This window comes from Carassius auratus, chromosome 49, assembly GCF_003368295.1.
Source record: "Carassius auratus strain Wakin chromosome 49, ASM336829v1, whole genome shotgun sequence".
Taxonomy (NCBI): Eukaryota; Metazoa; Chordata; class Actinopteri; order Cypriniformes; family Cyprinidae; genus Carassius; species Carassius auratus.
This window is the reverse complement of record NC_039291.1, coordinates 5,866,393-5,890,401: the sequence shown is the minus strand read 5'-3', so window position 1 is coordinate 5,890,401 and position 24,009 is coordinate 5,866,393. Positions and strand designations below refer to the sequence as shown.

Below are 24,009 nucleotides of genomic sequence, written 5' to 3'. Positions count from 1 at the left end.
TAACATAGCCGGGTTCAGTCCCAGAACGAGCTCTGTGTGAACAAAAGCCAGAACCAGTTTGTAAAGGGTGTGTCGTAGTGATGACGCACGTTGTCGTGCGACTCTTTTACTGGGTGTTTTAAAGATAGATCAACTGTTGCGACGAAAAAATATGTGCAAACTTTATTGAGATCAGTTAGTTCCTCACTTTCCGCGCTGAAGCTGAGATCATTTGCCATCTTAAGTGAAAGTTAACATGTCTAGCGTTTTCAAATCATTTATTACATGTAACATCCTGATGTTGTGTGTCTTCACAGGGCCTTTACGGGTTGTATGTGAACACACGCACATATTCTGGGTAATCAATGGCAGTGTGAAAGGGGCAAAATCTAGCGACCAGGGAACAATGGCTGGGACACATTACCTGTGTATTTTCTGGAATCGCAGTGTGAAAGGGGCTTTATAAGTGCATTACTACCATTGACACGATATTTACAATCTCAATTAGGAGTGTCAATGGTCCATTTAAGAGACAGGTGGCGGCAATGCACTTATAAGTCTGTGATCCATTTTTCTTTACAAATCCTCATTTTGTGATTTTAATTTGTGACCAGCGTTTTGTTTTGATCATTCTCCGTGCTTGTCACTTACCACACAGCACCAACAAACTACAATTTCCGCCTGCAGGTCTTCCGGTTCCCAACAGTCAGCAGAAGTGAGAAAAAAAGTGTTTATTACATTTGAAATCTGGATATTTATCTTACAAAACACATGGATTCGCTACAGGGGGCCTTTATTCACCCCCTGGAGCCTTATGAGAGACATTTCATTACAGACGTGCACACTTTATTTCACGTCTTCTGAACAGTTCTGAACAACAAACACCTTCTTACCCCCATTGAAATGCTTGGAAGAGCAAGAACAATTTTTAATATAACTTCGATTGGATTATTCTGAAAGAGGAAAGTCACATACACCTAGGATGCTTAGTGATTGAGTTGAAGATGGACGATTTTTTCATTCTTGGGTGAACTAACCCTTTAAAATGAAGATTTACTTTAAATGCTTTCGGATGAGACCATAACTAAATACATTTAGAATAATAACAAGTCTGCAGTTAAAATGATCTACAAGCACAAAGATTATCTCTTTACTATTTTTTACTATTTAATATACCTCTTTACTATCAGAGGGATTCTCTTTTAAAGTATTTTTAAATGAGGCTTTTGAGGCTATTCCTCTTCACTCTCTCAAAGACTGAGAGAAAATCTGTGTGGTAACTAAACCAACACTAGGTGTCACAATAGTTCAGTGAACCTGTTTGCTATAGTGAACCCTAGCATTAGATGAAGGGTGGAATTGGCTCAGATAAGGATTAAAAAACCAAATTTGTGCGGCTGTGTGTGGAATTCACTTCTGTAATTCTGCCACATTTTGTTAGATTTTGCTAAAAGATGTTAAATGTATTCTGACAAAATATACAGAGCACTTATACTTCAAAACTTCTTTGAGGCAATTAGGTTTAATGATGTTTAGAACATATTGTATTGTATTATATAATATTATATTATATTAAGGTTTAATTTTGTATATAAAGCAGGTGAACAATAAAACAATTTTTTAAATTTGTAACCAAACATTGCCATATTTTTGCCAAATCATTTGTCTCAGGCTGTGAAACCTCACAAGATATCAAGTTTGATTACAGGCTAATCTTATAAATATGTTTATTATCTCTTGTTTTCTCTACACTCAAGAGGAAATACACTCAAGTGTGAGGACAGAAGAGATATTTGAAGAGTTGCAGGTACACTACCATAAACTTTGGGGTCCGTAAGATTTTTTAAAGAAAACCTTTTTAATATTCTGATATGATGTTTAAGAAACATTTCCTATTATGTTCAGTGCTGAAAAAAAGTTGTGGTGCTTAATATTTTTGTGAAAACTGCAGTTTACTTCTCCTTTTCAGTTCTTACTTATTCTTGTTTTGATTATGTTTAAGTCATTTTTGCAAATTTATTTTAATTCCTAACAGTTGTGAACTATGAAGATTAAGAGGCTTTAATAAAGACAGGAAATGGAAGTTGCAGAGCACAAGTGAGTTATTTACACATTTATTTATTATCCTGCATATGCTAGTAGACTTAACATAGACAATGTGGTTTATTTTACAGAAATGTTGACATACATGTACCATGTCAAAGTGTTCTGTGATCACATAATTGTACAGATTACTACATGCATTCAAAGATGCTGATATGTGCAGAAACAGTCTGCAGCTTAAATGTGTCTAAGGACATTGAGATACAAGATAACATTGTTTAAACAAACAAAAACAGAAAAGAGGCAGAAGACATGAGAGGAAGATATACAATGTAGCAAGGGTGCATGGGAAAACAGGCTATGAACACATTTATATTCAACCACGCTTTCCAAAAAAAAAAAAAAAAAGAAAACCACACGCTTGCCATGAAGATATATATCACAAATGATCATGTGATGAAAACATGGTTGTTCACAGTCCATCAGATGTTAGAGTTCATTTTTCCAATTAAAAATGAGCAAAGTCACACAGATACAAATCCCTTTGCATCTACTGCTCCCATAAAGACTGATGGGAGATGCTTCTGTACTCATATGATGATGTGCTACAGATAAAAAAGCAGTTGTGAGTGCAAGCCTGGTGTGAGTGACGAAGAAAACAAGAGTTTAACAGTACTGACTTTGAGCCCCACTCATTAGCCTTTATTCAACAGGTGCTAAATGGTGAGAATCTTTTAATTTGTGCAATATTTGAAACTGTAATTTAGAAATTCCACAATGCACATGAGAGTCTGCCAATGACAAGATAAAAAAATATATATATTTCAGCAACCAGCTATAAGTAACTTTTATCTTATGAGCTGTTCAAATGGTCAGGGCTCTAAAATTGTATTTTTGAGCATATGCAAGCACTTATAAGACATGAGACATTTCATATGAGCATTTCGTTTGCTTTTGTTTTATGGCATGATTTAAAGGCATAGTTCACTTAAAAATGAAAAGTCTGTCATCAGTTCCTCACCATCATATTTTATTTTTATGTTTATATAATTTGAATTATGCTAGTGCGGCCCAAAACAACACTGAACTCCATTGACTTTCATGGTATAGAAAAATATCAATTATGTTCCACAGAAGAAAGTAAGTCATACAGGTATAGAGGTGAATAGATGATAACAGAATTTTCATTTTTTGGTGAATTATTCCTTTTAAACAGTTGTTGCTGTACATGCAGTATTGAGGAAATTGTAGCAGCTTTAACATGCTGAATAAATATTTCACTCTAAAAAACAAATTCCATTCAATTACCATAATAGAGGTGCCTACAGGGAGTGCAAGCCATGCACAAAATTGGTTAGAAACCTTCATTCATTGATGACTTAAACCCTCAATATTTATATACAGTATCGGCATGTAATATTTGGACACTTAAATTTGATACAAAATATCACAATAAGTAGCATTTGCAAGATGCCTTTTTTTTTTAAACTAACTGTACTTTCTTTATTTTTGAGTCATTTTTTTATACTTTTTCCTACCAGTTTATACTGTACATTGATATTTGACAACCAGAAAGTGTCCAAAACCATCTGTCCTAATTTGACTTTTACATTTTGTATTCTTTAAAGAGTGCTTGTGCTATATATCTTTAAAACACATTCAACTTAGTTTGATATTTTGTAAAATTTTGTCCGAATATTTTTTGGGGCAACTGTATATGAGGCATTTAATGCACAGAAGGGAAGCTGACCATCCTGTGGGAATGCATGAGATGGGCCATTATTCAACAGTCTGTCAAAACAGAAACAGGCATGTGACGACATTCTTTTAAAAACAACGACAACAACTGAGACAAGATGATGCGTTCTTTAAACGAAGAAAACATAGACATCTACCATATCAGAAAATTAGTGTCGTAGAAAACCTGAGAACTTAATATTACGCATATCTATTACTTAAAGACCTGATTTTTACCCCTATAAAAAGTATAATTTTCTGTACAGTGCTATATGAACAAAGCCAACTGATTTATAGCCTTCTCATAAATGTTTATGAGCAGGCACGTGTCATTTCAACCACCATATGGCAGGAAATTGTGTTCGTGCAGAATTTGGTTTAGAAAAAATAGAACCACTGTCAGCATTAATTAATTAAACAAAAAATACTTTTTATGAGCCCATTAAATCATTTAAAGAGTTTGTTTTTCATATTTCAAACGAACCTGTTTGTAGACATTTATAAAAGACTCTCCTAGTCTGATTTGTCAGAAGAATCTTATTTGAAGAATATAACCGGAGTGATTCTGACAGCCACAAAGTATTTTTAAAATTATATTTTTTAAGTGGTAACACTGATATTTCAAATATTAAAGATATATCATCTGAAAAATACGATTGAAGTCTTTGCCTGTACACTTACAAACCATTAGACTGTAAATAAAGTGCCACAATTCTTGGCCTGCATAGATTGCAGTATGCTGTATTGCACTTTCCACCATAGTTCCTCATCCTCTTCTTTTTCACAATCCTCATTCGGCCCATTCAGATTGTGTGATTTCTCCAAACACAATGTACATTTTGAACAATCAGCCAACCGCCACGCCAAAGCAAGTAATATTCATATATTTTTCCAGCAATCTTGGAATAAAGGCAACATAAAATGGATATTCTCTCATGTGACAGGAAAAACATGTCAGCCAGGTGATAATACATAACTCAGAAGAGAACAACGTATTCTTGAATACTCCCTTAAACCAGACAGAGGTGAGTTTGTTAAGAAATGACTCAAAGGTCAGGCATTTGAATGATACAGATATGGTGAAATATGAATAATAATGAAACAACTCATGTGAAAAATTAAAACTGTAGTGGCCTTTACACTACTGTACTCTTGTAAAAAAAAAAAAAAAAAAAAACATTAAGTGTGTGTGCGTGTGCGCGCGCGCGCGTGTGTGTGTGTAAATGAAACCGTAGTTTGTGTTTTGGTCCTTTTGACAATAGCATTACTAGGACATGGGTTTTGAGTTTTTAAAGGGAAATATGTGAACAACATTTGTAGTTTTTAATGTCCAGAACTACTGATTTGATGGTAAAATTAATCTAACACCACTATATAGACTTATTATTATTTTTTTTTTTATGTAATTGACTGTTTGATGTGCTATTGAACATTTCAGTATGTAAAGATAAGTTAAGACATACATACCTGTTGAACCCACGTGTTTGTATGATATATGTTTAAACCTAAAACTATATTTTTTTGAAAGTTAACATCTTCATTTTATCCAGGCATATAGCGATGCATAACATTCAATAAACAATTTACAGCTATTGTATATTGTCTGATTGCTATTCTCGTTTGGCAACTACGTACAGGTGTTTATGTATCTCTGATATTAAGAAAAAAAGTCTGGTCATTAATTTGAGATTTTGATGCTACTAATTTGAGTACCAAACCAGATAGTAAAATAATAATAATAATAAAAGAAAATAAAAACCTCAAATAAATGTGACATTATAGACAATTCCTAGATCATAACACAAACACATCTGCATTAGGTACACATTGCATTTCTACAGAGAGTCATGATATGTTTCAATACGTCGCTACTTTGCAGCTCACTTTTCACAGTCTTTGATGAAAATTCCCTCTTTAAAACAGAAAAAAAGGCTAACGTAAACCCTTTTGACATCTACTATGCCCTCTGTGGCTATGTGCATTGCCATTGGTGTACAGTAGTCTCTAATATTTACCGTGGAGTGCTCTCAGCAAACTAAGCACCGTAAAACAGCTTTGTTAATATGCATGCTCTTGTAGATCTGGGCCTCTATGGCTCCGACTGTCTCTATAAAATAATAAAACAAGTGAAAATGTAAAATGTACAAGTAGGTCTACAGTGTCCTCATTGTTGGTAAATACATTCTAAACAAGCCTCTCGTTTGCACCCGCATCCTCCAGGCCTCATCTGCAAGAAACTGCAGTCTCATTTGCATTATTGACAATGACACAATTACAAGGGACTTTTCATGCCATGCAAAATTAACTTTCAGACCACATCTGCGTGCCCTTTTCTCCACCAGTGCGCTCCACTCTGTATGAATGTCAAGTCACAGTCACATACCGGTTTCGCAAGATGGCGAGTGATTACCATCCCCCGGCATTAGATGGATCTCTGGCGTAAACATGTGGTTCTCTACTTTGTGTTCACTTTGGTTAGAGTCTGGCTTTTCCTCTTCATTACCACCAACTACCACTTGAGTGCAGTTCTGTGCTGCTAGTTTGGATGAGGAGATGGCTGCGGAAGCCACTTCCATTGAGTTCTGTCCCTCGTGATAATCCTGTTCCTCCAGGTTTCCCAGAAGCAGCGCTGTCTCCCCAGGATGGTATCCACCAGCTAGTATCTTTGGAGAAAGAACCAAGCCTTTCAATGGGATACTTCCCAGTATTTCAGAATCCGAACAGAGTGGAGAGCATTCTCCCTCCGGGGAGTCATCTTCCAGAAGACTGTTGTTGATATCCTGTGGAGAAGATGTGTTGGGCGGTGTTAGAGGAGCATCCTCTGGTGTTTCTATGAAGTTGACTTTGAGGTCCTTTGTCTTCACTGGATTTGTGCCTCGAATGGAGCTTCTGATGTTTTCTATGACCTCGCTGAAGTTCTCACCATCTGGTCGCTTGTCATTGTCTTGGTTGAGAGTCTCAGTGTTCTCCTCCGGACTCATGTCAAAGGGTGTCAGCTGGCCGAAATGAAGGTGCGGAGGTACTTTCAGTTGCCTTTGCTGAACCTGCTCTGCTGTATAAGAAGGGGTGTTGGATGCCTTCTCACCCTGTCCAAATTCAGCGGTGCAACTTGCAAAGCTGTCAACGCTGGATATGCTCCTGACATCAGTTACTGGTCTTTCCTTGGGTTGCCGTTGGGTGTCCGTCGGGACTTCCTTCATCTCCAACTCTACCTTGTGGTTTGACACAGCTGCAGGTTGTGTGCTGTCGACTATGTTGAGATCTGAGAAGGACTGGGTCCTTGCCATCTGGTTATACATTTCCTCTAGTTTCTTAGCATTCAGATGCTGTGGACTTGGCGTTCTGACATATTCCCGTGAGCCGTTTGGGCCACTCTCGGGAAACTTCTTGTCAAAGGATCTGAGGCTGATATCCGAGGATGTGCGCTGTGGAACACCCCAGTGGCTCGGAGAAAGGTGGTTGTCCATTGGCTCTTTATCATCATTTTTGTCCACAGCGACATCCAGTAGCTCCATACTTCGTGCTATGGCATCTTTCAGGTTCATTGAGACAATGCTGCCGTTTCTCTTGGCTCGTTCTAAGGCTTCTCTTCTCTTGATGGCTTTTTCCTGTCGTTTCTGCTCCTTGTAGAACTCAGAAAAGTTATTCACAATAATAGGGATGGGTAAGGCAATGACCAGAACACCAGCAATGCAGCAAAGTCCCCCCACTATTTTGCCAAGCAGAGTCTGTGGATAAATATCTCCATAGCCCACTGTAGTCATGGTGATTGTAGCCCACCAAAACGAAGCTGGGATGCTGGTAAATTTGGTTGCATCCTCATCCTTCTCTGCAAAGAATACCAAACTTGAGAATATCATGATTCCCATGGCTAAGAACAATATGAGTAAGCCGAGCTCATTATAGCTGCGCCTGAGGGTGAATCCAAGAGACTGCAGTCCTGTTGAATGTCTTGCCAACTTCAGAATCCTCAATATTCTCATGATGCGGAATATCTGCACCACCCTCCTCACGTTCTGGAACTGCAGCACACTTTTGTTTGACTCAGTCAGAAAAATAGTGACATAGTAGGGTAATATAGCTAATAAGTCAATGACATTTAGTGGCCCTTTGAAGAATTTCCACTTGTTTGGTGATGACAGGAAGCGCAGGAGATACTCCATTGTAAACCATGCAATACACACGGCTTCAACGTGAGCGAGTTGAGGATTGTCATTGGCTTGGCCAAATTCGTCTATCACTTGAAGTTCGGGCAAGGTGTTCAGGGAAAGTGCTATAGTTGAAAGAATGATGAACAGAATGGATATGATGGCCAATATCTGCAAGAGAAAGAAAAAAATAAAAGATTAAGTCATTATATTTTTTTCTTGAACACTCTTGGTTCATTATTCAAAATGTACAAACGAATCATCAGACCAAAAGATTTTGTTCAATGCTAAAGATTAACTTGCAAAAATATATTTAGTTAAAATGTGTACTCGCTTATGCAATGAAAGCACAAGAGCACAAAGCCATTCTGTCTTTCTTTTTATGCATACAAACACATAATCTTATTTTTTTTATTATAATATTTGTATGGATCCATTCAAATGAAAGGCAAATCCATTTTAGTGGACAATTAAATACAAAGTTTAACTTTCTTTTTAATTTTCTACTAAAATTCGATTTGTTTTTTATTTCAGGATCCATTCGCTTTACAATTGAACATTGTTGGCACCAAGATTAAAGCTTAAAAAAATAGTCTGAGTGTACTTGTTTTGGTTTTAAAAGCAATCACCAAACTTTCTTATGCATGCCTTTTCTCGTGTGCACTTTGTGTATCTCAAGCATCACGATCAACTGGTCATAGAACAGCTCTGGAAAATTTGATAACATAAAAACACAGTAAATCCATTTTGTTATGATTAGAGGAGTTCGATTTCATGTGTGTTTTATTTGTGTGTTGTACGTGGGTCCGGAAACCATAAAAATAAGGGTACACATAAAACTAGTACAAAAATAGCATCCCATTTTCTTTGATTACCTGTGCTGAAGGGGACCTTAATGAATGAGGAAGCATGGAATGGAAATCAAACATGAGCATGAATGAAGTGACACAGCTCTCTGCCCATAAATGGCTTCAGTAAATGAATGAGTGGGAGGATCAAGCATGAGCAGACCTTCCTGCCATTATTGACCAACTTCAGGTTGAGCTTTTCCGATCCAAGAAGGTTGAAGGAAACAGCCATCCCTTCACCCACATATTTCTCACTGCAGCCTTTCTGCTGAGAGTATTTCATTCAACATGCACCACTGATCTCTTTCCTTAAACATTTTGAAAGCATGGTGTTGCTGCTCAGTTTTATTATGTCTAGTAAAAAAAAAAAAAAAAAAAAAAAAAGGATACCTAAGGATGGCTTTTTTTAAAGACCTGGCAAATTCTCTGTTCTCTCAATGATTGTTTTTTTTTCTATACTTTATTGTCTGGCAATCCAGTGAAAGAAGGATTTGGTCATACGTAACTTGTCACATGGACACGCCACCTGCTGTACTTTATCTAGCATTCATTTGTAATCTCCTGCATCTTCAGATGTTTTATGACATTGTAACAATGTACAAACAAAAACACTAAGAGCTCAGCTACAAAAAAGCAGCAAATTCAAATGATGTCATATATGGTTAAACATCTCTAGAATTTCTGGCTCCTTTTGCATAATTCAAAATGGTAAATCAGGTTCTTAAGTGTCTTGTGTATCTAATTTATCTTCCTTTACAAATATTGATTCATTGTCGATGTACAGTATAACCGCATGCTAATGTTCCATTTCCTGTGGTGTACCATGACTCTATTACATAAGTTTGTACCGTGTATAGCTGTGAAACTGCAGGAGATAGTTTTATGTACAAGTAACATTTCCTTGCTTTGCTACAGTATTTAATAAAAAAAACCCATAATATTATATTATATATTCAGAAATGTATTAAAAAATATTAATAATATAAAAATGTTTAAAATAATATTTACTAATAATTAAAATAATGAAATTTGGTGCTGAATATTTATTTCATTTAATATACTTAGCAGTATTGTTAATTTACTTTAAATTTAAATAAATCTCTAATTAATCTCTAAAGGTCAAAATAGCAGCGGATAAAAGGCTAATTTTCTTCTTTTCTTCTGTTGAACATAAAATAAGATATTTTGAATAAAATGGGTCAGCAAACAGTTATTTTACATTTAGGAATCACTATTTTATTCTATTGACAGTCATGGGCCTTAAATAAATATTTTCATCACTACTGTTCAAAAGTTTGGGTTCAGTTAGATTTCTTGAAATTAATGAATACTTTTATTTCACAAAAAGGGCTCATAGTCCCCTCTGTGTTGATTTCTACTCTATTATTCTTGCAATATTAATGCAAATTATCCTGTATATCCTCGGTGGTGAATAAAGAGATAGTGATGTCATAAAGGGAGTGGCTTAAGTGCCCACTTACTTAAACCACTGAATCTGTCCAATATTTAGCCGACCGCATACATGGTTGAACCATAATATAAGGCATGCTCAAGACAGAAGATATTGCCATGAAATGAGCTAATGCATTTTATCTCAGGCCACAGAGTTCCCGCTGTTCTACATTTTGTAAAGCAAGAGCGATTGTGGTTCAGGAACTATTATAATAAGCACTCGATGGAAACCTATTAGCAGCATGTCCCATCAGTCAAGCATGGATTTTCTGAAGAAGTGTGAAGTCATGGTGTTTCGAGGACACTGAGTGCCATCTCACTTTTACTCTCCTGAGCAACTTAAATCCCATTCCGGATTACAACATTAGCTACGTGTCATGTAGCTGCACTGCAAGCACTTGCCCGTAAGCAATGTGTAGTTGAATTAATTTAGCACCTAAAGTCATAAGTACAAACCAGATTCCAAAAAAGTTGGGACACTGTACAAATTGTGAGTAAAAAAGGAATGGAATAATTTACAAATCTCATATATCATATTTATTATATTTATTAAATAAATATTTTATTCAAAATAGAATATAGATATATCAAATGTTGAAAGTGAAATTTTTTTAAACGTCATGCCAAATATTGGCTCATTTTGGAATTATTGAGAGCTACACATTCCAAAAAAGTTGGGACAGGTAGCAATAAGAGGCCGGAAAAGTTAACAAGGAACAGCTGAAGGACCAATTTGCAACTTATTAAGCAAGGCAAGGCAAGGCAAGTTTACTTATATAGTACATTTCATACACAATGGTAATTCAAAGTGCTTAACAGAAAAAAAAGTAAAATAGTATATATGAAGAATGAAGAAAAAATAATAACAAAAATAAAAAGCCATTTTAAAACTTTGGAAATGATTTAAAAATGGACTTATTTAAAATGAATTGAAAACAGTGAATACGTAAAATACAGTGTATACAGTATAAGGACCTGAGGACTGGTGTGATATGCTCAGATTTTCTGTGTTCTGGATGAGCTACCGCTGTCTAATTGTCTTTTTGGGAAGGCCGGTGAGGAGCCCATTACAGTAGTCCACCCTGCTGGTGATAAAGGCATGAACGAGTTTCTCCAAGTCTTGACTGGAAATCTAATTCTTGCAATGTTTTTTAGATGATAGTATGCTGATTTAGTTACTGCTTTGACATGACAACTGAAACTAAGGCCTATCTCCAGAATCACACCAAGATTCCTGACTTCCCGATTAGGTCAATTGACAACATCATTGGGTATAAAAAGAGCCTCTCAGAGTGGCAGTGTCTTTCGGAACTCAAGATGGGCAGAGGATCAATTCCCAGATCATCAATTCCCCCAATGCTGCAGCGAAAAAAAGTGGAGCAACGTCAGAAAGGAGTTTATCAGAGAAAAATTGCAAAGAGTTTAAAGTTATCATCATCTACAGTGCATAATACCATCCAAAGATTCAGAGAATCTGGAACAATCTCTGTGCGTAAGGGTCAAGGCCTTAAAACCATACTGGATGCCCATGATCTTCGGGCCCTTAGACGGCACTGCATCACATAAGCCCCTTTCACACTGCCATTCCGGCAAATACAGGGGTAAAGTGTTCCTGTAATTGTTCCCTGGTCGCTAGATTTGGCACTTTCACACTGCCAGTGATGACCCGGTATATGTGTGTGCTTTCACACACAACCCTTGAAGATTCCGTAACGACACGTGACATCAGCGCGTGACGTGTAATGTACGAGTCGACAACGCTAGGTACGTTATACTTTAACTGAAGCAAGCAAACGATCTCTGCGTCAGCGCGGAAAGTGAGGAACTAACTGATCTCTGCTTCATTACAGTTTGCACATATGTTTTCGTCGCGAACGTTGATCTTCCTTCAAAACAGCCGGTAAAAAAGTCGCGCGATAACGCGCGTCATCACTTCCATACGGAATTAGATCTGGCTTTTGTTCACACAGCGCTCACTCCGGATCGATTACCGCAATGTTACTATGTCCCCAACCCGGGTTCGATTCGGTAATCAATTCCGGGACGTGGTTGCTTTCACACAGAAGGCGACCAGGCAATGTTACGGGAATATTGCGGGTCCGACGTGCAGTGTGAAAGGGGCTATACAGGAATGCTACTGTAATGGAAATCACAACTTGGGCTCAGGAATACTTCCAGAAAACATTGTTGGTGAACACAATCCACCTTGCCATTCGCCATTGCTGGCTAACACTCTATAGGTCAAAAAAGAAGCTATCTAAACATGATCCAGAAGTGCAGGCATTTTTTTCTGGGCCAAAGCTCATTTAAAATGGACTGTGGCAAAGTGGAAAACTGTTCTGTGGTCAGATGACTCAAAATTTGAAGTTCTTTCTTGGAAAACTTGGACGCCATGTCATCCGCACTAAAGAGGACAAGGACAACCCAAGTTGTTATCAGTACTCAGTTCAGAAGCTTGCATCTCTGATGGTATGGGGTTGCATGAGTGCGTGTGGCATGGACAGCTTACACATCTGGAAACGCACCATCAATGCTGAAAGGTATATCCAAGTTCTAGAACAACATATGCTCCCATCCAGATGTTGTCTCTTTCAGGGAACACCTTGCAATTTCCAACATGACAATGCCAGACCACATACTGCATCAATTAGAACATCATGGCTGCGTAGAAGAAGGATCAGGGTACTGAAATGGCCAGCCTGCAGTCCAGATCTTTCACCCATAGAAACATTTGGTGCATCATAAAGAGGAAGATCCAACAAGGAAGACCTAAGACAGTTGAGCAACTAGAAGCCTGTATTAGACAAGAATGGGACAACATTCCTATTCGTAAACTTGAGCAACTTGTCTCCTCAGTCCCCAGACGTTTGCAGAGTGTTATAAAAAGAAGAGGGGATGCCACACAGTGGTAAACATGGCCTTGTCCCAACTTTTTTGAAATGTGTTGTTGCCATGAAATTTTAAATCAACTTATTTTCCCTTGAAAATTACACATTTTCTAAACATTGTTTAAACATTTGATATGTCATCTATGTTGTATTCTGAATAAAATATTGAAATTCGAAAGTTCCACATCATTCCATACCTTTTTTTATTCACATTTTGTACAGTGTCCCAACTTTTTGGGAATCGGGTTTGTATTATTTAACCTCCTGCCCTAGCTCTTTCTATCAATCAGTCATATGCTTCCAAATCCCAAACAGCTGGTGATGCACTGGAAATCACATAGATGTAGGAAAAATTACAGTGAGTGAGGTCAAATGAATACGGATCAAAGTGTCTGACCTTATTTCTGTAGATCCTATAGAAGTGACCTGCATGAAGTGGGAGTTTTTAAATAGATAAATTACGACATGCATTCATGTATGCTTTTCGACTTCATTGGGATAATCCCTTTAGGAAGGACCCCATAGCCCTTGCTTTCTGACTCGGGAACAGCTTGCAAGTTTGTTTGCTTCTGCCTGTCCATAAACTTCATTGCCTAGGAGGACCCACATTGTTGGTAGTTGTTTTGTCTGTTACAAAATTTCATCCTGCAGCTTCCAGTAAATCTATAAAATGTGTTACATGAGCTTTGGGATTAAATGTTTTGTCTTGTGGTGCAAAGATAGATCTAACAAAAGGGAAAAATGTCTCTGAAAAGAACTGTCATGGGAGCAGTGTTAATGGCATCAACAATATTTTGGAAGATAATGGTGATAAAAAAACTAATAAATAAAAATATGGCAACAAAATTTTACATCTATCACAATAAAAATCATTGTTTAAACCAAAATGCTTTTTTGCCTGAGTAAAATGACAGTTTAATCAATGACATCAAGTGCAAAATGATATCAAATATTCAAACATTTTACAGATTTTTGAATTTACATATTAATATCTAGATCAAATCTAATTTAAGATGATAAAAGAAACATTTAAATTATGAGTGCAAAAGTATAAAATTACATGAAATAGGACATTGAAATTGTAGTCTTAAAATGAACTAAAACCGAAATATATGAATATGTCATGACCAAATATTAACAAAATATTTTGTCATTAAATATTTTGTATATGTATTTTTGTATGTTGTATAAATATTTTGTAAAAAATAATAAAAAAAACATTGTGTGTATGTACAGTGTGGGAAATATTTATTTGACCCCCTGCTGATTGTGTACATTTGCCCACTCACAAAGAAATTAAGGCTCTCTAATTCTAATGGTAGGTTTATTTGAAAGTATAGAGACATTACCAAAAAAAAAAAAAAAAAAAACCTTACATAAAGGTTAGAAATTGAATTGCATTTCAGTGATTGAACTAAGTATTTGATCCCCAAGGAAAACATGACTTAGTACTTTGTGCAGAAAGCCTAGTAGGCAAGCACAGAGGTAAGAAGTTTTTTTTTTTTTGTAGTTGGTCACCAGGTTTGCAGACATCTCAGGAGGGATTTTGATCCACTCCTCTTTACAGATCTTCTCTCAATCCTTCAGGTTTTTCTGCTGTCATTTGGCAATTCAAAGTTTCAGCTCCCTCCACAGATTTTTTGTAGGATTGAGGTCTGGAACCGGCTAGGCTCCTCCATGACCTTAATCTGCTTGTTCTTGAGCCACTTCTTTGTTTCCTTGGCGGTATGTTTTGGGTCATTGTAGTCCTTGAAGACTTATCCATGACCCATCTTCAGTGTTCTGGCTGAGGGAAGGAGGTACTCGACCAAGATTTTACAGCCCTGTTCATTTCCCCCTCAATGCAGTGAAGCCGCCCTGTATCATTAGAAGAAAAAAAATCATTATGTTCTTTCTAAAACTTTAAACGGGCCTGTACATGTGCCTTCCTGAGAAGGGGGACCTTGTGGTAAATTGCGGCGTAGTGTGTTACCAATGTTTTGCTTGGTGACTGTGTTCCCAACTACCTTAAGATCATTACCAAGCTCCTCCTGTGTAGTTCTGGGCTGATCCACCTTTCTCATGATCATCCTTACCTCACCAGGCATATATATATATATTTATATTGTTTTCCAAGACTGATGCAAATAATTAAAGGGAATATTCCCAGGCTGGCTGATGTTTCTCAGACTAGTTTGTGTCACTGGAATCTAAATGAGGAGAGCAAATAAATAAAATAAATTCCACATCAACCTCTGCTTATGGCCTAAGTCTCACTGACTGCTTTGACAAGCTCAAGAGTCTTTGGTCACACCAAACCCAGAAAAACCAAGGCTTGAGTAAGCAGCTTTGAACACAGCTTTGAACACATTTTCTCAATCCAAACCTTTCCATGTAAAGATATTCAATAGGAAAGACTTGGTGAAAAAATCCAGCCAAACCAGCAAAAGCATGAAACATCCCCTTGCTTCATGGTCCCAAGGTTTTTAATCACCTGTCATTTTATTCACCTGTCACCTCTTCCATGCAGCCCTAAGAATAGGCTATTCCACAGAGTCTCTAACTTCTATTTAGCCACCTGTCACCAGGGACAGCCATGTCATTTCCTGGCTTTCTGTGCTGTGGTTGGGCTTCACCTGCATGCCGTGAAAGAAAAACGACTTGGGCCACACCAGTCTGTATGTCAACTAAGAGAGGTTATTGATTGAGTACACATCACATTATGGACACTGTGCAGAGCAAGCTCTGCCAAGCCATATCGATCGGCCACTTTGTACATTATCGTGCCTGATGCGCTTCGAACTGGGATAGTTTGCTGTCCCGTATCATCAATATGCACTCCACAGATTGGGCTACTTCTTAAGCATGGGATCAATTCTTGTCATTCTGGCTAGGGAAATGCTGAAGGATCATCCAATGTGAGACTCAAATATTGTTATTAAATTTGTTTTATTAAGATTAACTGGAAATATATGATGCTTGCCGTTCCAGGTGAAAGATACTGTCCTTGTGGAGAGTGTCATTTTAAAGCCTTATATAGATTATGAACTTCCTTCATAGAGACAAAAGATCAACAGGCAATAATATATATTCAGGCAGAATGCCAGTTATGAAATGTTACTTGGCATCAGTAAAAATGTTATAGAACTGCAGTAGTTAAATGACAAATAGCGTTTTTAATGTTAAAATTAAAACTTTTACATTTTTGGTATCTAAAATAAAACTTCAATAATATAAACTATAAATATCAGACATTAAAAAACAAAGAAGCTTAAACTAAAATTAAACTTACAGAAAGTTCCCATGTTAAGATAAATCGGGAGTATGTGCAGAGGTGTGTATGCTGGTTGAACATGATGTTACTGTAGTTCAAGACTAAATGTGAACATGCATTTACTCATCTCACTTGCACAAAATCAGATTCAGTATTCATCAAAAGGAATCACTAAATGCTAAAAAAGCTAACTCAGAACTTTATGCAAACCTTAAAATATTAAGTATGTTAAATAACACAAATATCCTTATACTTGACCCATTTCATTATATTAACCAGTGTTTGCTGCTGTCCATAAATGATCCAGTTCAACCACACTAATAAGCAAAAATGACTTTAGTGTGGTGTAATGATGTAGAAGAATGTGTTGAACTTTCTTCTCTTGCGTCCTATTCTTCATGCAATCCAGAATGGCAGAGCAGCTGAAAGGTTTGTTTAAGCTTTTAAAATGTACATTTGAAAGATATATCTAACAAAAGATATATCTTTGAAAAATACAAAAAAAATATTGAATTTACATTACCTTCAGCCTCACTTTTGGTGTGAAAGGGTTTTTACATCTGCCATAGATATAACTTTTTTATATTATAAAACAAACAAGCAAGCCCAGGCCAGATGATAGGAAGTAATGCAAAAGTAACATAAAAAATCTCCACAAAACTCCCTTTTAGGGACTAACACAATACTGTAAAGCATTACCTTTAAAAGTAACCTTCCCCAACACTGCTGATATTATTGTCACGGGAGGAAAATAATTTTTTAAAGCTTTTGTTTTTGCCAGAGAATCTTTGAGTTCACTTTATAAAACATTTGCGTTCTTTCGTAAAACTATTGCATTTTCCTCTAATTTTTTTTGTACCATCACCATGTCCTTTTAGGGGCTCCATACACCTGAAATTGTAATGCTCTGTGTTTTTGTTTCCAGCATTTTCTTTTTATGCAGTTTATTTCTTATTTATCACTCTAGTCATGGCATACCAGCTCCAAACACTTGAAATAAATGTGCAAGTGTCAAAGAATGTGAATGAGAGGTGCTGGCAGCATCTTTTAAACACAATATCCATATCGAAAGTTAGCAGTTAATAAGCATTGATTTATCCTGACAAATCTTGGTTTTTTAAAATGTGGCAAATTAAATTAAATGAATGGTAATGTTGCTGAGCTTCAGGGGGTCCATATGTTTGACTGCCACGGTAAATACGCATGAAGTGATTGGCACTGGGTACAGAGAGCTCCACTCAGGTCCGTCCCGGGCTCAGCTCCACAATGTTGATACCTACAGTACGAGACTTTATTGTCTGGGCTATAAAAATTTTTGGTTGTACAAGCTCCAAGGTTTTAAGGATTTTGGGAGCTAAGCCAATCCCATTCAGTCTCAGCAAGAGCAATGACCGCTGATCCATAAATGCTGAAGAAAAACCACAGAAAAATAAAGTCAGGGGTGTCAAGAAGCCCACAAATGATATTTCATGATGAAAATATAGATATGCTCCACTGAATGCTTGGTCTACAAATTACACCACTTCCTCAAAGTCCTGACAACCCTACTGTGGATTCCCTGAATGTAAAGTAGGAATCCATCAATGTACTTGATTAAATTCAGTCCTTTGTGTCATGCTCTGGCTGTTTTCAATTAATGATGCTAATGAAGACAACATTTAGCCTCCTCATTTTCCTTTAACAATTCCTAATATGATCGATAATGAGCCTTGATATGCTTTACTGAATAATTCCTCACCACTCAGAATGTCTTGTAAATGTTCTTGCTTAATCTTAAATTTCACTAATACAGACGTCTCTTATCACTTTGGAGACATAAGGAAAAGACAGAAGTGCAAACAAAACATCTTTTTTTTTTTTTATCAATTTGACAAATGAGTGTCATGTATAATGGATGCACTCTTGTAAAAGGTTACAGGGAAACCCTGGAGCCACAGCTTCTAGTGTAATGACTTTCCAGTGGGTAAATCTAATTAGACTGAAAGTGCTAGCTATTAGATCTCATTGACTCACCTAGCTATTCACAAAACTGCTGGCATTGTCTCGTTTTAAACCTTTGGTCTATTGTAGCTTGCCGCTTGTCATCTCCTCTACAATGTCTGTCCTTCTGTCTTTGACAGATGCCAATACTATTGATACAGCTTCTGTCAAAGCTTTCGTCAAAGGCTTAGGGAGAACAGTCTAGCCTTAAGCTTCAATGCAAGCCAATGCTTTGAATGCAGCAGTAAATACCCTTGTAAATGTTGAACGGGAGGTTCTCAGATGGATTGATGGGTGGGGGAAGTGGAAGAAAACTTGCTGTCATATAATGAAAGATGAGCCAAGTTTCAAGAAATCCCTTAATAGAGCCGCAGTGTCCCACAATGTAGTGTCTTCTTTGAGCTGTCATCCACAAAAAATGCAAAAGTGAAAATAAATAAATGAATAAATAAATATTTATGATGCAGACATGTCATATAGGTCATATAGGTTAAACAATGATATTATTATTATTATTATTATTTTATTAATCACATTACACATTATTAAACCACTCTCATATTGATGGATAGGCCTAAATGTTATATGTATATAATATAATTCACCTGAAATATTCTCAATATTAGTTTTTGCTTAATTTTATATTGCACCAAAATATATTGTGATTATATGATATATATTGATCAGCCCTTGTTGCACTGTTGCACCTTTGAAAGAACACACTGGATTCTCTGTGCTTATAAAAAAATGCTTATGCATTGTCACCCAAGAGGCAAAGTGATTTTGTATTTATAATGTCTTTAGGACACCTTCAAGACACTGGAAGCACACAACAGGCCCGAGCATCCTTCCTTTTAAACCTTACTTCCAATTTTACTTGCAGTAATTTAAACTCCTTATATTCAAAGCAGTGCACTCAGCATTTTGGAGGCTTTTTTTGTCTTGTAACTATGCAATGGCACTCGCGGGGTTCAATCAATCTATACCTTAAAATGTGAAGCTCAGTTTATGAGCAGCACCTCCTGCTGTGTGGGCTGATAGGGCTTAAGAAACCGTAATGAATAACAGATTCACTCCCACTCACTGGTCATCATTTCTTTCTTTCTTTCTTTCTTTCTTTCTTTCTTTTGGATGTTTTGCAAGCTATCAGCGTTTCAGAGTGTTGCAGCTAAGGGCTGTGAGCTTCTGCTTTGTGGAAAGAGATGCCCATGTAACTTTAACTAATTGGTGTTTCTATTCACTGTGAAGCATTTTCAGAGATGGATGACTTGAGATTTCCCTCTCTCACATTCCACAAGCTCTTCTCTGGTGCTTTTCCAAGTAATGATAGCCTCTTAAATACCATCTCTTGCAGTCTGCCATCTGTTCTCTGAACGTATTCAAGGTCTGTTGCTGAATTTTGCATATTTCTAATTTCTTCACCACTTGCAAGAACCATGTCACCTACAGAAAGCAGGCATAATCTAGGATGTGTCTGTTCAAATACACAAAACTAATGAGGCAGATCAGCTCTGGACCTGTGGACTAATTAGGGAAATACAGTAAATTTACTGATACTGTACATACAGTAAGAAATCACGAGAATAACAATCAGGATTTTTTGTACATATTTTGGTGAATTTGATTCATGCTTTCAGCTACCATTAAGACACATTTCATCTATTTAAATCCATTTAGCAGGATTTTACCCTAAAATAAATAGCCATAAACTGTGAAAAAATCATCAGATTCTGGGGCTGCTAAGTAAGGGATAATGTACATCCAGCCGGTTGTTATCTCAGAATAAACCCTCGAAAGGTGATCAGGTCTTGTATCAGCCTGAAGGGGTTTATTCTGAGATAACAACCAACTGGATGTACATTATCATGCTTATTACATGGCTAAAAAAGATTTGTTTTTTTACATTATATTTAAATTATTACTGAAGTCTTTCATTGTAGCATACAGTAGCTAAGTGTTTTCAGTCACAAGATGGTGCCAGACTGTCAACAATAGCGGAGTGACTTATTAAGCACACAAGTAGTACCGGTCAAGATAACTAGTAGGACCTTGATGAGTGGTGTGTTATTCAATTTGCCGGTTGTTATCTGGGAATAACATATTGCTGGATGGCGTGATTGACCAATCAGAATCAGGTAAATGATAATAAATAATAATATATAGTATTACATATAAAATATTTATAGTAATGCTAATAATAATAGAGAATGTTTAATGAGCTGTTAATAAGCATGATTTGAAAATACTGCTTTGTCATCATATTGATAAATTCCATTTTCAATTCCATTAAGTTATTTTGGAGATCACAGATTTATTTGGAAACTGATTAGACCTGGATTGTTTTAGACTTTATTAAACTATAATGCATTCTGTGCAAAGTTAATCTTTTGAACCATTTACACAGACATTTTCATTGTTTTAATGGACCGGACAGTAGAGAATGACTGGAGAGCATGGGGTGGAGAGTTGGGAATGGAACTGGCTAAGGACCCCAAAGGAGTCAAAGCATAAACTCGGGTCACCTGAGGGGCAGTTGCACTATTTGTCAGTGTGCTAACTCTAGGCGATCAGTGCCAACAATGCACAATTTCAACAATACGATCTAAAAGAATTAGTTGTCTTGTTGTCTACATACTGTATATTATTGTTGCTCTCTAAATGATACATACAAAATCTGGCGTTAATTGGACAAATGGTCTAGGCTGAGTTTGAAAAAGTAGATCAAGCTCAAAATGGTGGAACAATTTTATGCAAGGCAAAAAAATCTGAGATGTATGTTTTGTTCAGCTTGACTCATTTTGATTGTAACCTGTATGGTTGTGGAGATATGACAAAACACATACACACTTAAAAGTACTTATTATTGCGCCACCTGTGGTCTGACTATATTTGATGTTTCTACAACTTACGATTTTTGTTGGCTGGCCAGACACTTTTAGGGCAGAAAAAAAGAAGAAGAATATGAGTACAAATACAATAGGGTTTCGGCACCTTCGGTGTTTTGACCCCTAAATCAATTTTTAGATATGTAGAATAATGTAAAGGCTGAAATGTAAACCTTGCAGTACTGTCATTTACAATTATGCTTAGCACCTACTACTGTTTGCTGAGAGACTGACAGGTTATTTCTACAGCTGAGCTGAAGCCGCAGGAGGAGCTGAGGAGGAATGCAAACAAATGCGGAGAGAATCTCACATCCCTTTCCTGAGATGTGTGATTAATAAGATGTCGACAGTTCTGGAAATGACATGATTATCTGTAATAGAATCCGGCTCTGTTTATTTCCTCTCTCGTATATGTATGTCTCAATTCAGCCTTGTGTTATTGTACCTCACCATCTTCAGTGCAATCATTGTTGCAGAAAGTCCTCGTGACATTTAAGACAGGTATGCCAGTGAATACAGAGCTTGCAAGTTTTTATATATTTTATATATGAAAACTGATTAAACCGTGTCTCTGTCAATTGCCCTCTCAATTTCACTTTAATGGCACTTTTTCTTACTTCCAGAGAGTAAATAACACTTTCAGGGTTTGAACAGTCATTAAACACTACAGGACTGAAAAAGAATAAAATAAAATAAATAAATCTTCTAATGGTGCATGCTTTCTGTGGATCAGTTTATTGCATCCTTGCTGAAGAAACATTAAATTATTATTGTCTATAATTAAATTATAGACCATTGACACTCTATCTACAATTTCAATTAGGAGTGTAAAATGGTCCACTTGAGAGATAGGTGGCAGTAATACACTTATAAGTCTGCGATCTGCAATAATGCAAGAAGAAGAAGAATGCTTCATCCGCCTGTACTGTGAAGCGCTTTCACAAGATTTCTAACACTTCGGACATTGCGTGCTTCAGAGGTAAAAAAACCTATATAAATACTTTTCAGTTTCTTGCACAGACCTAACTCTCATAGATTCTGTTACAATTTGCCATGCATTGTACGGCAGAGAGACAGCAACAACTGGAGCGAAAAATCATAATTTGTGTTATACTGAAGAAACAAAGTCACCTACATCTTGGATGCCATGGGGGTAAGCAGATAAACATACATTTTTCGTTTTTGGGCGACCTATCCCTTTGCTTTCAGCATTGATAATAATAAGAAATGTACCAAATCAACATATTATAATGATTTCTGAAAGATCATGTGACATTGGAGACTAGAGTAATGATGCTGAAAATTCAGCTGTGCCATCACAGGAATAATAATACTTTATACTATAAGAATACTTTATAATCAAATAGAAAAGTTATTTTGAATTGTTATAATATTTCACAATACTACTGTTTTACTGTATTTTGATCAACCTTGGTTAGCATAACATATTTATTTAAAATATATTAAAATATGTTGGTAATTATTATTTTTTATCTAAGTCGGAAAATGGGTCTTCGATAGATTTGTGTGTATATATACAGTGTGTGTGTGTGTGTGTGTGTATATATATATACCAAATATGCTTTGATGAGAAGACATGGGAGACTGACGAATATAAAAAGCAATTGGATACCAAAACATAAATAAATAATATACCCATACATTTTAAGGACTAAGATTTAAGGATGCATATCTCTAGACGGACATCTATGATCGCTGGCTGCATTGATAGTGAAATGTGATTTTAATTTTATCAGTCATTGTTGCAGTTAATATAGCAATTAGTCTAAAGTTCATATTGATATTCTATATCCCAATATCAGATACAAGCATTTAATGTCATGAGGATTTAACATCTCATTCCCTTTGCAGAGTACAAGAGGGGTAGGAGGATAAGAAATTGGATATAAATACAGTATGGACAAAAGAAAGATGCAGATGCTAATATTCATGAACAATACAAGTTCAAATCTGAGCCTTCCCAAACTAGGTTGTCTGCAGTATCTGTATAGCTATTTGTTAGTGTTGCTATTCATCTCAATAGCAGCTGTTTGCTGATTTTATTTACTTAACTTGAATTAGCGAACTTTTTTCTGGTGTCTCTTGCTGCAGGTGTGTAAAAGAAAGCTCTCATTCACTTAATAGGTGGTTTAATAAAAGCACCCTCAGATAAAGAGATGAATTTCTGTTTTGGCTCTATCTTTTTTCTCAGCATGACACACTTTGAATAGCTGTCCTTCAAGTTGAATTATGTATGCAGAACATTGTTTGCCCTTTGAGAATACACTGCATGGAAGAATTACTTGTCTCATTATTTTCTATTAAAGTTGTTTTTAGCTCTATCCGCCATTGTCTTCCTGAGAGGTAACACTGAATATCAGTAGGTTGACATCTTTCATATCATACCTCAATCATTATGCTGGTTATTTCAGACATGAGCGATTCAGTCAGTTGTCAAACTGAGGTACTACAGTCATTTGAAAGCTCACATACTCATGACACAAGTGACTGTCAAGTGAGAGGTGGCCATAGTTGTAAAGCCTTAAAGTGAGCTGTCAGGCAGAAATAACATTGGGAACACCTTCCATTTCGTTCTACAGAGTGGCCACAGTCCACATCACAACCTAGTACATGTGAAAAAAAAAAGTTACTATGAAAATTTGAAAGCTGGACTTTTACATAAAAATGGATCGTCTGGGGGTCAAACGTTTTTCAAATGTTATTTTAACAATGCTAGTGGCAACAAAATCTTTAAAAAATACTCTATTACTCTGGCAGGGAGACAGTGGCTTTGTG

The 24,009-nt window shown here is 36.4% G+C and overlaps 1 protein-coding gene across 1 annotated transcript in view; it reads right to left on the bottom strand.

Moving 5' to 3' along the window:
* Positions 1 to 1,634: 1,634 nt before the first annotated feature.
* LOC113066083 (potassium voltage-gated channel subfamily B member 2) overlaps positions 1,635 to 24,009 on the bottom strand; it is a 99,838-nt gene continuing 77,463 nt past the window's right edge. The window contains exon 3 of the mRNA XM_026237706.1: positions 1,635 to 8,078. Within this exon, the coding sequence (XP_026093491.1) occupies positions 6,135 to 8,078 (1,944 nt within the window). The 3' untranslated portion in view covers positions 1,635 to 6,134. The remainder of the gene's footprint in view (positions 8,079 to 24,009) is intronic.